This window comes from Aquarana catesbeiana, linkage group LG07 (genome assembly GCF_042186555.1).
Source record: "Aquarana catesbeiana isolate 2022-GZ linkage group LG07, ASM4218655v1, whole genome shotgun sequence".
Taxonomy (NCBI): domain Eukaryota; kingdom Metazoa; phylum Chordata; class Amphibia; order Anura; family Ranidae; genus Aquarana; species Aquarana catesbeiana.
In genome coordinates, this window is record NC_133330.1 from 321,641,414 (window position 1) to 321,659,434 (window position 18,021).

At 40.6% G+C, this 18,021-nt stretch overlaps 1 protein-coding gene across 5 annotated transcripts in view; it reads right to left on the bottom strand.

Annotated features, from left to right (window-relative positions):
- LRRC7 (leucine rich repeat containing 7) overlaps positions 1–18,021 on the bottom strand; it is a 508,948-nt gene that overhangs the window by 9,007 nt on the left and 481,920 nt on the right. For 4 of the 5 annotated variants that reach the window (XM_073593758.1, XM_073593756.1, XM_073593759.1 and 1 more), the window contains one exon: positions 13,767–13,841. In XM_073593758.1, coding sequence (XP_073449859.1) covers positions 13,767–13,841 — 75 coding nt within the window. The remainder of the gene's footprint in view (positions 1–13,766; positions 13,842–18,021) is intronic. The other variant, XM_073593761.1, reaches the window with a different exon arrangement.

The window sequence follows — 18,021 nt, forward strand, 5'->3', positions numbered from 1 at the left end:
ATTTAAATTCTTTACAATGTGCATAACTGGGAGCAAAGCAGGGGTGTATCTTTTGTCTAGATACTTGGCACTGAAGGGTGTCCCTCTTTCCCATTTTTCAACTTTGGGGAGTATAACAAAGGTGGTGGTAAACAGGCTTGTATGACTTAATTTAGTACATATATATAATTACAAACTAAAATATAAAATGGATATAAGGTTTTGCATATAAATTCTTGGCAATATGCAAAACTGAGGGCACAGCAGAGGTTGTATCTTTTGCCTTGATGCTTGGCACTAAACGGTGTCCCTCTTTCCCGTCTTACAACTTTGGAGGGTATGCAAAACGTGGTGGTAAACAGACTTTTATGAATTCGTTGAGTATATATAATTACAAACTAAAATGGAAAATGCATACAAGGTTTTGAAAATATATTTGTATGTTAATACGATAACTTGCATTATGATCACTTTCATATGTAGCTAGACAACTTAAAACCATGGGGGAAAAATAATATCAAAAACAAACAGATTATTATTATTATATGTGAGAAAAGAAAGAGACACCGTTACTCTATATGTATATATACAGTATACACAAAGCGTCCAGAAAGATGAGAATGATAACGTCAACGCTCCCAATGATTTTTCCATTCTTTATACAGTAGCATCCCTGGAAGTTTTCAAGAGGGATGGTGTTCAGAGCCTACATAGTGGCTCTGTGGACGTTATCCACACTACCAAAAAGGTGTCCTTTCAAACCCTTCAAATCCCTTCAAATCCACGGATTTATGAACGATTGACTTGATAATTCCCCTTTCCTCTGCAATAATCCTGACAGTAAGCCGTCGGTCACGTTTGAGAACAGACCTTTACCACATCCACATTCTGTTCTGTTTGTGACGAAGAGGGGCGTCCTGATCGTTGTTCATCTTCAACACCTTCTCATCCTTCCTTGAAGGCCCTGTGCCATCGGTACACTTGTGTTCTCCAAAAGCTTTCCTCAGTATTTCCCAAGTTTCTGATGCACTTTTACCCAATTTCACACAACATGTTATCGCATACCGCTGTTCCAAACTTGCTTGCATTTTTCTTAATACAAGGCACTTGAATAGAGTGTCACAAAAAAAGAATGTCTTCATTCTGACATGGCTGTAATTCAACCGATCAGTGTTCTATCGTATACCTGGCACCCCACTCCAAGTGACCCTGGTCAGCTTCTCCCTTCACAGAGCACTTTTTGAGCGTAGGAACTTCATTCTCATTATATTCTGGACACACCTCATATACATACAGTATATATACTTTGTGGATGCCTGACCATCACATCTACATATGGTATGGCCAAAAGTATTTGGAGACCCTTTCAAATCAGGTTTCCAGTGAAGGCTACTGTTAATACTACAACATACAAACACATTTTAGACCACTGTGCACTTTTAACCTTGTGGCAACAGTTTGGGGGGGACCTTTTTCTGTTCCAGCCTGATTATGCCTCTGTACACAAAGCCAGCTCCATAAAGACATGGTTTGACGTGGAAGAATTCAAGTGGTATGCACAGATCCCTGACTTCAACTCTACCGAACAACTTTGGGATGAATATCAGTACTCCTCTTACAAATGCTCTTTTGGCTGACTGGGTACAAATTCCAGTTGACACGTTCTAAAAATTTTGTGAGATGCCTTTCCAGAAGAGTGGAGGCTGTTATAGGCGCAATGAGTGGGGCAACTCCATATTAATGCCCTTTTCTACGAAACGGGATGTTCAACAAGTTCAAATAGTTGTGATGGTCAGGTGTCCACAAGTTTGGTATAAAAGTGAGTGTTATACTGTACATATATCAAGAGAGAGAGTGAAAAAAAATTTAAAAAATGCAGCAATTGCATGATGAAGATGATTGACACCGGTGTGGCTTTATGCCTACAGTACAGATGAATTGTGTGATAATCCCTGGCTGAATCCCATGTATACATTTACATATACATCCCTGACATTCAAATCCAATATGACATTTACATTACACAATGCTTGTGAGAGGCCGCTGTCAGATCGCAGGCACAGAAATAAATTGTAACAAGCAACTGTCACAATAATGACATGGAAAATTTTGTACAGTGATTCCTATACATGGTGTGTCAGATGTTCCTTGTATGCGGGAAGAATAAAAAGATCACTCTGATCATCACTGCAGAAAACTCCGTTAAAACAGAAGGGCGATAACATAGACGGTGCCCTGGTTTTTTTTTTGGTTGTAAAGGTTTTGGTGTATCTAGATGGGTGACTCCTTTGTTGGCTCAAGTGAACCTGTCCTTTGGATGTATTTAGCCTGTTGATAAAAAATACAAGGGAAGTCAACGTTGACATTGGGAATACTAGTTGTTTGGCTGTTGGGCTGATCCAATGGCTTAAAGAGGAACTGTAGTCTGCTCACATAATTTGTAATAAAAACATCTTTTGTCATTCTGAAGCTTCCCTCCAAACACTTTGCATATTATTTTATATATACTGTGATTCTGTACTTGCCAAATATGCTGCAGAAATCTCCCTCCACTGAGTCTGGCTGCAACCATTTTAACTGTGGGCAGCTGAAGCTACTGCCTTTTCACTTCCTGGATTTACACAGACACACACCTCCAGCTCTGCAGCTCTGATTGGCCCTCTTATGACTCAACCCCCCTCCCTTCCTGGCAAACTCTCACGAGAGTGAGATAGAGTGAGTTGTGCATGATGTCATAAGCTGAGGCTTTTTATCAGACAAGAAACAGGAAGTGGGCTGTATAAGGTATTTACTGGCAGAAAAAAAAATGTTTTACTATCCAAAGTTAAAACAACAAGGGCAGAAGATTTAATAGATGGAAAGTTGAAAAAATAAAGGAAGGTCCGCTTTAAATACTTTTGAGTCGCTGACCCAGAACAAGTATACAGATCAAGTCAGAGGTCATTATCTACGTACATGCTCTGGGTCGATGACTCCAAGAATGGAAGCTGTTGAATCAGCTTAAAAGCAGACATCAGGAGAGGTCAGCCATGGTAGTGTCTATGTGTTTCTCATTATTATTATTATACAGGATTTATATAGCGCCAACAGTTTGCGCAGCACTTTACAACATGAGGGCAGACAGTACACTTACAATACAAATCAATACAGGAGGGATCAGAGGGCCCTGTTTGTTAGAGCTTACAATCTAGAAGGGAGGGTCAAGTGGAAACAAAAAGGTAATAACTGGGGGGTGAGCTGATGGAGAAAATGAAAAAACAGTTGTTGTTAGGTGTGGGTAGGGTAGGCTTCTCTGAAGTGAAGGGTTTTCAGGGATTCCATAGGATTGGAGAGGCTTTGGAAAAGTCCTGGAGGCGAGCATGGGAGGAGATGATGAGGAAGCTAGAGAGCAGAAGGTCTGGAGAGGAACGAAGAGAACGAGTAGGTTGGTATTTAGAGACTAGGCTAGTGATGTAGCTGGGGGCTAAATTGTGGATGGCTTTGTACGTAGTTGTTAGTATTTTGAATTTAATTCTTTGGCCGAGCGGAAGCCAGTTTAGGGATTGACAGAGAGGGGTAGCAGACACAGAGCAATTGGTAAGGTGGATGAGTCTGGCAGCAGCATTCATGATGGATTGAAGAGGTGATAGACTATGTAGAGGTAAGCCAATGAGAAGGGAGTTGCAGTAGTCGAGGAGAGAGATGACCAGCGAGTGAATTAAGAGCTTTGTTGTGTCATTGGTTAGAAAGGGGCATATTTTGGAGATGTTGCAGAGGTTGAGGCGACAGGATTTGGCCAGTGATTGGATGTGGTGCTTAAAGGAGAGTTCAGAGTCCAGGACTACACCTAGAACTTTGGCATGTGGGGATGGGCTTATAGTTGTGCCAATGATTTTGACAGAGAGATCAGGGGAAGGGGCATATGGGAGAGGAAAAATGATAAGTTAGGTTTTGGATAGATTGGGTTTGAGGAAGTTGTGTGACATCCAGACTGATATATCTGATAGTAAATTAGCGATACGTGAGGAGACAGAGGGAGTGAGCTGATTGGTAGAGAAATAGATTTGGGTGTCGTCAGCGTAAAGGTGGTATTGGAAGCCATGGGAGGCTATCAGCTGACCCAGGGAGGAGGTGTAGATTGAAAATATGAGAAGTCCAAGAACAGAACCTTGGGGGACCCCAACTGAGAAAGGAAGAGGAGAAGAGGAAGTAGAGTTGTAGGAAACGCTAAAGGTGCAGTTGGATAAGTAGGAAGAGAACCAGCGAAGAGTACAGTCACGGAGACCAAAGGCGTGGAGTTTTATTTTGAGGAGGAGGGAGTGGTCAAACGTATCAAAGGCAGCAGAGAGGTCCAGGAGTAGGAGTACAGAATAGTGTCGGTTTTGGCTGCTAGTAATGGCACACATACTCTTCTATCCAGCAGGTGGAGCTCTGGGATACATTTCACTCAATTTCCAGGCTATCTTTACCTGCTTTGCTGAACAAAAACATGTTTACAGACTGTAATAGATTGACTTTAAAATGACACGTAGGGCTGAATGACTCCCTCCAGCCTGCTATGTTCAGGGAGTACCGTAAGAAGAATTATTGAGCGACAGTCAGAAAAGGAGAAGCTCTTGCCTGCTCTCTTTAGTAAGCCCAGATTGCTCTTCAAACCCAGTATCACCCAATCTTTTGTAAATTTCCTTTGCTATTTGTGTTTGAGAATAATAAAAACAGTATTTCTTTCTAAATTGGAGAAAGATGAAATTTTGAGTACAAAGACTACTGACAGCTGGTGAGGTCTATTTACATTCTCTACAGGCTTATGTTTACTACTATTGTGCTTAAAATTGATCTGGAAGTGTCCAAGGAAAGACAACAGAGATAGAAGGTCCTAACCAACAGACATGCAGACAGTGCCTGGCTTTCTCATTAGAAAGCCCAGCATCCACATGTATGTTGTGTAGCATGGGTGCACCCCTGTAATAAAGTGACATGTGGTTTTTGAACAAAAAACACAAAAAATATATAAAATAGCAGTTTAGAAATTTGCAGACTAACAATTAATTTAAGAAAAATATCACAGAGCCGAATGCCTTATAGCTGGTGATTTTGGTTTAAGAATCTGTCACAATACTGAATAAACATAATCAATACTTGCTTCAGTAACAGTGTAAGGATCGGAGATAAAGAACATGGTGGCCACATTTTTGGGACTCAAATCCCAAGGTGAAAGCTTGCAGCAGGAGCTGATTTAGGCTCCATTCACACTTGTGCAACTTGTCATGCAACTTTGGACATCAAAGTTGCATGACAAGTCTTTCCCCATGTTTTCCAATGATAACCATTCATATACTGTATGTGCAACTTAAAGTTGCAGCAACTTCAAAGTAGTTCATGCACTACTTTGATCCAACTTTCATGCAACTTGAGGGCCACAGACTTCAATGTTAATACTCAAAAGTTGCATGAAAGTCCTACCTGAATGTTATACAATGCAACAGTTGTGCAACATTTGTCCATTATCACTGGTCAAAGCCAAAGTCGTATCCAAGTTGTACCCATCCAAAGTTGAGGCAAAGTTGCAGCAAAGTTGCAGCAAAGTGTGAATACAGCCTTAAAGTGTTACTAAACCCACAACAGTAAAATCAGTGTGTATATGCAGCATAGCATGCTTGTTATACTCACTGTGGAACTTAAGGGGTTAATTCTCTGCATTGTGTAAAAAAGGTGGTTTTATCCTGTATGCCTAGATCCTCCCCCACCTGCACTGTCTATCTGGGGAAGGCCCGCTAACACAGGCAGTGTAGCCGACCTGCACATGCCCAGTTGTGTCTTTTATGCTGGAGAGAACAATTACTTGTTGATCAGAGCTAGCCTGGTCACATGATATTGGCATCACACATGTGGGCGTGTATACAGGCTGCAGTGGAAATCTCCTTCTTCCTGAACTCTCAGCACTGGAGAAACTCTGCAGTTTATCATGTAACAGTGGTATACAGATCATCTAAAAAGTTATATAGTGGCCTTTTTTTTATTGTAAAAAGATGATTTATAAGCTGTGGGCACTGTGGGGGGGCAGATGAAATATTTTCACATTACTGGGTTTAGTAACACTTTAAGTTAGACAATTGGGAGCACAAGGAATATAATTAAATACAGCAGGATACTAGGACACATCCATTGAAATATACATATTTATTTGCTACACGGTAGACAACAAATATAACAGGCTAACGTGTTTCGGCTGTAACAGTCTTCCTCATGTGGAGTATGTATATGGAATATGTATGAGGAAAGCTGTTACAGTTGAAACACTTTAGCCTGTTATATTTGTGTGCTACTATGTAGTAAATAAATATTTATATTTCATTGGATGTTACTGAGTAGCCGACTGGATTGAATTATATTCCTTGTGGGCCGAGTGTGGAAACATATGCCAGAGCACCGGCTTGACCACTAGAAGCTGAGTCCGGCAGTGGAGCGAGAGTAAAGTACCATTTTTTATGAATTGTGAGCACAGGCACAAGGATTTACATGAACGTGCCATCTCTAAGTCGGCATCCCAGTAGATGCCTGAACAAAAATGGTCCTGTCCTTCTGAAGAGAAAAGCGAATGAAGGCATTGTCAGGGGGAGGACTGCGATTTCTATGAGCAGTAATAAGTATCTGGAAGAATTACAATTACATATTAATTAGCATGCATGCACATCTCATGAAATCTTTCTGGTGCTATGCCCACACTAGGGTCCTCAGTAAGGGGATCCCATGCCAGGCAAGGTTGCCATTCATCCCGTTCAGGCTCCATCATGTATCCTTATGCTTCTAGTATATTTGCCCCCCATGGTCAGGGCTCAGCTCATTGCTGCCAATATGGAGACATAGCCTGGGGCTCAGGTGCAGGTGGTGGAATGTCATGGTACTGTGCCAGCACTGAGAAGTCTCCTACGTTTTTTGTTCGGTTGATTTACATCTATTTTACAGGCGGAAGCATAATACTCAAAAGGAAACACATTGTACAGTCAGGAAGGTTCATCTGAGTAACAAACAATATGCACGGATGAAGCTTCTAAAGGGAAATAATGAGCTTAGGAGTAACGCCGCATGTTCTCTTAAACGTTATTTCCGCGTAACCTTGACACGTTTCAAAAGGAATGCTATCAGTTGCCTGGCAACTAAAACCAAGGGATGAAAATGTTTTCAAAGGATTCATAAAGCCAAACTGATTCTGCATTTACTAATAATTAACTTCTTGTGGCCAACGTGCTGTAGAGCCATAGGCATCTTGCAATGCGGGGATGAATGTCACTAAGATTCTTAACCACTTCAGCCCCGGAAGAATTTGCCCCCTTCCTGACCAGAGCACTTTTTGCGATTCGGCACTGAGTCGCTTTAACTGACAATTGCGCGGTCGTGCGACGTGGCTCCCAAACAAAATTGATGTCCTTTTTCCCCCACAAATAGAGCTTTCTTTTGGTGGTATTTGATCGCTTCTGCGGTTTTTATTTTTTGCGCTATAAACAAAGAAATAGCGACAATTTTGAAAAAAACGCATTATTTTTTACTTTTTGCTAAAATAAATATCCCCAAAAAAATATTAAAAAAAAACATTTTTTTTCCCTCAGTTTAGGCCGATACGTATTTTTCTACATAAATTTGGTTAAAAAAAAAATAGCAATAAGCGTTTGTTGATTGGTTTGCGCAAAAGTTATAGCGTTTACAAAATAGGGGATAGTTTTATGGCATTTTTATTATTAATTTTTTTTTTTTACTAGTAATAGCGGCGATCAGTGATTTTTCTCATGACTGCGACATTATCGCGGACACATCGGACATTTTTTACACATTTTTGGGACCATTGTCATTTATACAGCAATCAGTGCTATACAAATTCACTGATTCCTGTGTAAATGACACTGGCAGTGAAGGGGTTAACCACTAGGGGGCTAGGGAGGGGTTAAGTATGTCCTGGGGAGTGTTACTAACTGTGGGGGGGCGTGGCTTCATGTGACACGTCACTGATCTCTGCTCCCGATCACAGGGAGCAGAGATCAGTGACACTGTCACTAGGCAGAACGGGGAGATGCTTGTTTACATTAGCATCTCCCCGTTCGCCCTCTCCGTGAGGCGATCGCTGGTATCCCTGCGGCGATCGAGTCCGCGGGACCCATGATCCAACTCACGGAGTTCCTGGCCGGCGTGCACGCCACACCGGCAGCGTGCACGCAATGGCACGGCGGCAAATTTAAAGGGACGTACGGGTACGCCCATTTGCCCAAGCGTGCCATTCTGCCGATGTACATCGGCGTGTGCAAGTTGGGAACTGGTTAAAGGGATCTGAGACTGGAGCGCCACGCCACACGTTAAATGTCCAGATGCAGTTATTCCTATATTAAATGAGGTAACACAGATCCAACGCGTTTTGTGGGCCAGAAATCGCACCCTTATGGGGGCTTGAAGATGGGAAATAATATATAAAGACTGGATGGAAATTGGGCTCATTCACACAGATATATGTAAAATATGCAGGATTCTCCTGTATGCATGTAACATTTAAATCCATACAGCCTGAAGCATTTAGGGATCAAATTGACCGCTACTTCTGGCCGACATGTCAATAACAACAATGCGTCAATCTAAATGAGTCATTGAGTGATGGCAACACATGCGCAGAATGACCTCAGGTAGTCAGCCACGACTAATTGCATTCATCCTGCGCATGCACATGTAGTTATTGACCTGTCGGACAGGAATGGTGGTGTGGCCATCAGGGTTCTTGTACATTGCTCACACATATAAAGTTAGTTATAAATGTTCACATGCATAGAGCGTAAAATATGGCCCAAATTACAGCCCTGGACGCAGCTATGTTTTTTATATATATATACAAGAGGAACATTTCATCTGCTTGACACAACTGTGTGAATAGGCCCATATAGCTGCGTATAAAAGTGTACACAACATATATTATGCAAAAATTTGAAAATTCCTGCTCCACCCAATAAGCTACATATGCTGCGTACACTACAATTAGACAAATTGTGTAAGAGAATGTGGGATAAAGTGCAGCACTAAGTGGTTTGTGCAAATGTGCAAATAGGCACACAAAAAATGACAGTACAATATTATATTGAGAGCGGCCGACTTCTATCAGACCACCTGACATACACAGGGGCCAAATGTTGGCCGTTTTTTATCAAACCAGCAGATGCCTCCCGACATTTGGCTCGTGTGTACTAGGCTTTAGATAGTAACTCCAAAGGGATAATCCAGTGCTACCTTTCAATTTTCTTTCTTAAGATACTATGATGCTTGAAGACCAACTCCATTCCAAACACTTTTTTGCTTCAGACATTTTTCATTGGTGAAATTTACTCTCACTTCCTGTTGTTATAGCAAGTAATGGGAAATCTTTCCAGCGGAGACCCCAACTGCAACAAAACACTCTTTTTTAAGTAGAACCTCTCTTATTATTACTTTTATGAAGCAAAAGAATTTGAGCGCCAAGCCGTAAGGATTCCTCAGATAGAATTGTTTGTCACAACAAAAAGGTCTCATCAAGAGTTGACAGCCAACACATTTCAGGGCTCCAGAACAAAATATTCAAAGAGACGCTAGGAGCTTTCATGCCCCGTACACATGATCGGATTGTTGGCCAACAAAACCGTGGAATTTTGTCCAAAGGGCGTTGGCCCAAACTTGTCTTGCATACAAACGGTCACACAATGGTTGGCCAGCAATTGCGAACGTAGTGATGTACTAGACGTACTACGTGGTTTTTCAGCTCTTTAGCACCACCCTTTGGGCTCCTTCTGCTAATTTTGTGTTAGTAGAAGTTTGGTGAATGTTGATTCGCGCTTTTCATTTTGCGCTTTTCAGTTGGCACTTTTCAGTTAGTTTCTGAACGGCCATTCCTCAACCAGCCATGTTGCAGAATCGGAGGAGATAACGTGTTATTTATTATTGGCCTTGGAGTTATTGCTTTGACATTATTTTTTTGGTTGAATAATAATGATTTGATTTGGTATATTTTCTATATTTTTGGATGCATAGAATGCACTTTTTGGTTAAGTTCTATTGGCAGATAGCGTGTCTAATTTTATTTGTTTTCTTTTTTTAATGCACAATAAAAAAATTGTGTAGAATAATACTTGGCTATGTGTTTTACTTCAAATGACAATTTGGGAGTAGGCAGTTACATTTTAAAAAAATACAATGTAAAATTAACAAGGGACACCAACATAGTTGTATCTTTTATCTTAAAAACTATGGGATAATGGTGTTGTGGTAACTTGCCCAAATAAAAAAAAAACAAAAAACATAATAATATTATTCTTGATATCACTAGAAAAAAAAACGCCTTTGAAAATTCATTTGCAATAACTCCTTCAGTATCACCAGCAAAGCAGCTTCATTATTATCCCATTAAAGAAGAAGAGAATTGTGTGCTGCATTTGGAGATTTCATAATTTGCCACGTCACAAATGTTAATTCTCCATTATGAACGCTAGTTTACAAGACCGACCACTTCCGGCTCGTCCTTGCTTCCGAGCATGCGTGTTTGTACTTTGGACTTTTGTCAGACGGACTTGTGTACACACGCTGGGAAAATCCGACAACACACATTTGTCCGCAGAAAAAATGTGAAAACCTGCCATCCAACATTTGTTGGCGGAAAGTCCGACAACAATTGTTCGATGGAGTGTACACACGGTCGGATTTACCGACAACAGCCTGTCATCGAACATTTCCCGTCGGAAAGTCAGATCGTGTGTACGAGGCTTAAGACTTGAAAGTTTAGTCGGATAAAAGGAAACTTCAAACAAGCTCAATAGCTCTGGTAAGGCAACTACCATTGACAGGCACCCAACAGTAGCTCAAACCATAGAAATACAGAGAGGAATGCTAGACAAAAAAGGGATAAACAAGATCACTGTAATCTTAATTGTTTGTAAAAAATAAGTCATAAAAACAGCCAACATTTTTTGAGGTGCTCAACACAGGATAAAACTTGGAGGACTCAGAGAAAGTTGTCAATGGGAAGAAGGTTTACCTTCCAAAGTCAGTGACCCGAAGCACAAAGCAAAAGTGACCACACTGTAGTTGAAGGAGAAAAAGGTGAATGTCCTTGCATGGCCTACTCAGAGCCCAGATTAAATCCCTCATTTTTCTGACTTAGTGACTTTTCTGACATGTTGGTGTTCTATCGTTCACTTGGATGTCATGCGTTTTATAAATACAGCTGGATAAAACACAAACTGTGTCTGTCTTTATTTCAGGCTGCAAAGCAACAAAATGTGATTATTTTAGTGGTGGTGGTGGTGGTGGTGGTGGTGGGGGGGGGGATTCTTTTCTATACCCACTGTATTTATATTCAACTAGAATCTGGATGGGTTCTTGCTCCTGAGTTTGCCTGGCTGCCAGATAGCTCACCGAGTGCTTATAACCACAATTCACAAAAAATTAAAACTGGTGTAGCCATTTGTACAGATTGCAGTTGCACACTCCAAAGCCTTGATGAAGGGGGATCTTTGTATAGCCCCCAAAACATATTGGCTATCAACTTTTAATAAGACCCTCATTTTTCCTGACAAATATAGACATGTGCACAGCCAAAAAATTCGTTCATTTTCGTTTTCGTTTCATTAGTTTATTATTTTTTTCGTTTTTCGGGTCATTCGTTATGATCGCGATTCATAAATTCGTTCATTCGTAAATGCGTTCATTCGTACATTCGTAAATTCGAACATTCATTCATTCGTACATTCGTACATTTTTACATTTGTACATTCGTAAATTCGTACATTCGTAAAATCATACATTTGTAAATTAGAAAATTCGGAAATTTGTAAATTCGAAGTTTGAAAATCCAAAAACCCGAAAATTCAAAAATCTGAAATAGTAACTAACTATTAAATTATAGGTATTGTAATTTCCTTTCAAATTTGGCTGTTAGTGAACGTAACAAATACGAATTTAACCGAAGTTAAGAATTATCCAAAACGAATTCTGCATCTAAACAAATGGAACGGAACAAATTAATAATAAATAATATTAATAAAACCTTGTTATTATTATTATTGTTATTTATTATTATTAATTCATTACGTTCCATTCTGTTTTTTCGGATCATTCATAACTTCGGATACATTTGTATGTGTTACGTTCACTAACAGCCAAATTTGAAAGGAAATTACAATACCTATAATTTAAAAGTTACTAGTAATTACTAATAGTTAAGTTATTATTAGTTAACTATTATTTCAGATTTCCGAATTTTCGAATTTACAAATTTACGAATTCACTAATTTACTAATGTACGAATGCACGAATGTACGAATGTACGAATGCCCGAATTTACGAATGTCCAATTTTATCAAATTTACGAATATTCGGAAAAAATTTGTTAAACGGGTTTTCGTTAATTGGGATATTCCCAAATTAACGAATTTGTCAAAATTCGTTAAAAAACTAATTCGGAACGAAACAAATTGCACATGCCTAAAATACAATGTATATCTGGACCAGTCCCTATGGCTTGGTGTTCTCCTCTTCTTTCGCTCCATATGATCTGAATTTCACAGCGAGAGAAGCAATACAAACGTTGCTATAATGTTGATGTTATAATGAGCAAATGAATAAAAGTTTTCCTCTGCTCCCAAGCCCTATTGTGGTGGGCCAGCCCTTTGGTTAAAAGGGTTCACACACCACACAGGTGTTCTACCTTTCCCAAATCATCAATAAGTCCAAAGAAAAAAAAAAAGCAAAATTCAAGTTTGTAAAGTTTTATTGTTTTAGGACAAGCAACAGAAAGTTCAATTTAGGACTATGGGACTGGAAGGGAATTATTCCAATTGGGACATGGATTGCAAAAAAAAAAAAAAAAAGCCAAGGGTTACAGCCCTTCATTACTCTATCCAAAACAACAACAAAAAATGTTTCACCTTTAGTTTTATTTTAATAATAGAGATAAAGGGGGTGAGTTAATTATGCATCTACAAAACACACATGGGAAAGGAAATAAAGAGGTACATGTATACATCATTAATGCATCACATTAAACAATTAGTGAAATTACATCGCTACATCTCTCCCTATACAATGACTACTACGGCACCTGAATGGAAAAATAAAAAAGAAGGGTGGAATAGACATCTTCCTAAAAAACTAACAACTTTAAAGCCAAAAATAATTAAATAATAAAAATATAGATGAAAAAATCTATCTGAATAACGTACAGGGACCAATATACCAAAGATTATTGAGAGTAATATTTTTTGTTCAATATCCAGAGTATGGAAGAAGAAAAACATGATTAACCTGGAACAATAAAGCTTTACAAGCATTGGATTTTATGGTGTGCCACCGGCTTTTTTTATTTATTCTTATCTACTCAAAATGTGTTTTTGAGTGGATAAGAACGAATTAAAAGGTTTTGACCAGAGTTGGTCTTTAAGTTCTCTATTACAATATAGAACAGTCTTTCTCAACCTTTTTACCCCAGGAGAACTCTTGAAATAATTATCAGGTCACAGGGTACCCCTGCTAAAATAAATTCATTGGCAGTCAGTGGAAAGAATGCCCCTTACATTGGTGGTCAGTGAAAATAATGTCTCCCTCTACAGTGGTGGTCAAAATTCCGATGTGAGGTCAACCAGTCGCAGCTCAAGGAACCCCTAGCCTCTAATGGGAGGAACCTTAGGGTTGCACGGAACCCTGGTTGAGAATGGCTGCTATATAATCTCAACATAACATACTCCACCATTGTGCAAAACCATGAAAAAAGTTCAGAAGACATGCAAAAACACCAGTCAAGGTAAACTTACCTGTAGGATCTTGTCCCCAGGCCGGAGTACCCCATACGCTGGCCCATCAGGCTGAACCCTAGTAACAAAGATACCCTATAAGTCAGAAACACAGGTTAGGCGTCCATCACGATTGCTCTACACTGAAGTTGTACTAAGTGTGATGCCTCTGGGTGTCCACGGAAATAGATGGAGGCGACTCACTTCGGAAAGGTGTGTTGGGAGCACATCACTGATGTAACGCATGACACACATCAACAGGATGGCGCATACATATGATACGCATGCAGGCTTTTTTCTGCAAGGCAAATTATGGTGGCCAATTAAAATGTTTACATTTATCTGACTTCTGTAAAGGAAAATCTGATTGGTTGCTGTGGGTTACTGCCCTTTACTGCCCTTTAAATGGGTTAGGCTAGTCTATACAGACAGAGCACATCAACACCCATGGTGGCTTATAAGGTGTACTGAATCCTACAAGCATTGGAATTGCAGTGTGCCTGAGTGCCTGGCTGGCTTGCCAAGAAGGAACATATCCAGTTCAAATATTTTGTACACTATGCAGCCATAGAACAAGGCATACACAGTGCTGGTAGGATTCAATGAACCCTATATGCAGGCAAATGGGGGAATCACTTCCACTGTGCTAAGCATAGCCCCATCCAGGCAAGGCATGGGCAGGCTATGAACTGGCTAATTACATATACCCTTACCTGTATACCTTTACAGTGCTGACATGGGAGCCTAATATCAAACAGTCCCTATTTTTGTTGGAAAATACTGTACGTCTTCCAACCCAAAGGGATATTGATATACACAGGATCTGTCTTTTTTAAGATGTTTATCCTACATCAGTTTAATGAAAGGTATTTCATTCCAATATATATTATGAAAATTGCTTTTTTTCATTCCCCAGAAATAGTTGGCCAACCTCTAAGCTGAGAGTCTGTTCAATGGTGCCCACTTTAGGACATGCCTCTCCAATACTTGTGTTCTATACCTGTTTTATTCTAGGCTCTCTTATGCCACATACTAAAACTTTCTCTACCTACTGCAAGCATAAAAGGTACACTGCAAGCTGAGAAAGAGGTCTATAAATGTGTAAAGGGGTCCTGCTGAATTATTTGGCATTTCATCCAGCAATTACTACAGTGCATCAGGTCAACCCACTGCTTAACATTTATGTAAACCTACATTTTAAAATTTTGGGGAGTGCATTGCTCTGTAGTTAACATTAGACATGTGCAATTTGTTACAAATTCGGACAAATTTTTGTTTATTCGGAGATTCGGATAACTGAAAGGGGCCCGCATCATGCCTATAAAAGAGCTGTCAAAGCGAAGCGCGGGCAGAAGGCGGGAAGCCTCCGAGGTGGCAGAGCATTTTTTGCAATATCTCTATTTTTCAGGTCCGGTGGGCGCCGTGATTGACGATGGATCTACATCGAGGGACACTAATTATTATTATTTTTTTTTTTATAAAGGATTGGTCAAAAACAGTTTCTTGTGGTTTTTACTTTTTGACACTTTTGTGGTGAATGGGTAGAGGTACGATGTAGAGGATACCCATTCACATAGGGGGCCCGGGATAAGGGTCTGGTTTGGATTTTGGGGGGGACCCTACGCCATTTAAAAAAAAAAAAATTTGGCTTAAAATCCATACCAGACCCAAAGGGCTTGGTATGGACTGGGGGGACCTACGCTGTTTCATTTTTGACATTTCTGACATGCCACAGACCAGCCCTGCACAGCTTGATCGATGCTTGAATAATCTGAGTGGAGCCAAAGAGCTCCTCAGATATGTGACATCGGCACAGTTGGTCTATTGTCTTTTGGGGTCTCTGTCCTCAGAGCTTGGGGAGAAAGGTGGGCTACAGTGGTCACCAATGTGGAAGAACCGCTTTGTAAGGGGGCAGTATTAGCAGTGATCTCCAGCAGCCTCATGACATGTTTTACAGTCTTTAACTGCCTCCTGAAAAACATCCTATTCTCTGATCATCTCCTATAGCATCTCTGCTGCTGCTTACCATCCCTTGCAGCATGGCCATGGTCTCTGACCATCTCTTTTAGCATGCCCATAGTCTCTGATATCTCTCGTAGCTTGCCCATAGTGTCTTACCATTTCTTGAAGCATGCCGATAGTCTCTAACCACCTCTTGTAGCACACCTATAGTCCTTGACCATCGATTGTAGCATGCCCATATTCTCTGATCATCTCTTGCAGCATGCCCATAGCCTCTGACCATCTCCCGTTACATTCCTGCAGTCTCTTACAGATTTCTGTAGCATTACATTCACTGTAATGCTATTTATTATTCACGTTTGGGGAAAGTATTTCCTTATATTACCTGTATTAGAACGTTGAGGTTCCATAATTTACAAAGAGGTTTTTTAGAACTATTTGTACACTAGCTGGAAATTATTGGCATTAATAGCAGGTTGCAGTCCTGTAATTATACGCTATTGTAATGACTAAGTGTAGCAAATGATTGAAGTCCCACTGGTACGGTATGTGGGCTTGCGCAGAACCTTTCCAGCCAGCACCTGAATCAATTAGCTAATGTGTTTCCCACCCTCTGTTCCTACACTGGATATAAAAACTTCCTTCAAGTTTTCAAGAACAACAAAAAAAAAGTAAGGAATTAATATTTTAAAAATGGATACTATGGAGATGTTCATGTGCGTGATGTCCACCAAATGGCACAAAATTCAAGGAAATAATAGATAGCATAAGATAACAATATTTGTACATTTGTCAGTACATTATTTTGCTTGTCAATGCTATTATAACAGTTACTGGATTATATCATAAGTCAACCCTAGGATAGATGCTGTTGGGTTGAATATTCGCTAGCTTTTTACATCTCTTGGTGGATCCAGCAGCATCATTTATCCAGCCAGTCCCAAGGCAAGGTCATTGCAAACCTAGCAAATCTCACTCCTCTTGCACTAATCCTTAGAAAAAAGAATCGAGCATGAAAGTGATACTTCCTTGTAAGGGAAGGTGGTGGGTAGATGAAGCTGGGAACTCAAACTGATGAAGTTTTAGAGATATATAGGAAGCCCTTGGGTGATTCAACCTTCCAGCATCCAAGACTGGGATATCAATTTTTAGAGAAGAAACTTCTAGCACCAGGATCCAAGGACAGCTATTTTGATGCATAGGAGACTTCAGAAGAAGTCTTCATTCTGTCCGTGTCAGTCACTGTAGATTTGGCAGTAGTGATGATCTCAGGTATCCACCAAACTCACCTCTAGCCAAACTCTGAACTCACACTCTTTTTTCAGTCCAGTGAGCTGCAGACAAGGCCATTCCTGCCCCACAGCTCATGTAAGCAAAGAGATGGGCTGTGGAATGGGACTGGCCCAGCTCTCTAAACATGACCTCCTTGTCAAACTCCATGTATAGATGACAAAAATTGTGTAAAAGTACTTAACGATCGACAAATTAAAGCCTAACTCCAGACAGTGCTTAAAAAATAGATTTTGTCCACCTCAGCATATGAACAATATATTGTTCATTTTATGAAGGGATGCAGAGTAATACTTACCTTAACTCACAATCCAGCAGCTTTCCTCTTCACGAAGTCCAGTTGTGGTGACCGTTCCCCCAAAGCTGCTCTTCTTGGTGATCTCAGTCTTCTCATCACCCCTCTCACCAATGTCACCACATACAACGGACAATTAGCAGCCACCACTGCTTCTGCATCATTGTATATGATAATGTTGGAATGCCTGTTCACATTCTAGCACTGGAGAGAAGAGGATTGGACTGCGGGCTGTTGTGGGTCTTTGTAGTAAGCAGTGGCGGCTGGTGTTTTTTTTGGGAAGGGGGGCGGCGGCACCTCAACCCCCACCCGCTCACTGTCTGCTGGCCGGTCTTACCCCATCTAGGTGCATTGGGCAGCAGGCATCGGGAAATGGCTCCTGTGTCCTCTCCTGCTCCTTGCTTCCGGTGTGTGTCTCCTCCCCTCCTCCTAAGCGTCAAATAGGATTGCCTGTCCTTTTTAGCCAATTGGATGACGGGTCTCAAGACCCGCTTTCTGATTGGCCGGAAGGAGGATCAGTGTTACAATAGTGAATAGTCATTCGCTTTTAAACACACCTGGGTGGGCTTGGTTTGCATTCTCTGTGCCCCGAGCTCATCCTATTTTGAAGCATATTAGAGCCTCTGGCTCTAATCAGGTGCTTCAAAAACACTCACCCCCCCATTGGAATCCATGCATCCAGCACCCTAAAAGAGGCCGGGTGCATTAATTGGGAGGGGGGGGGGGGGG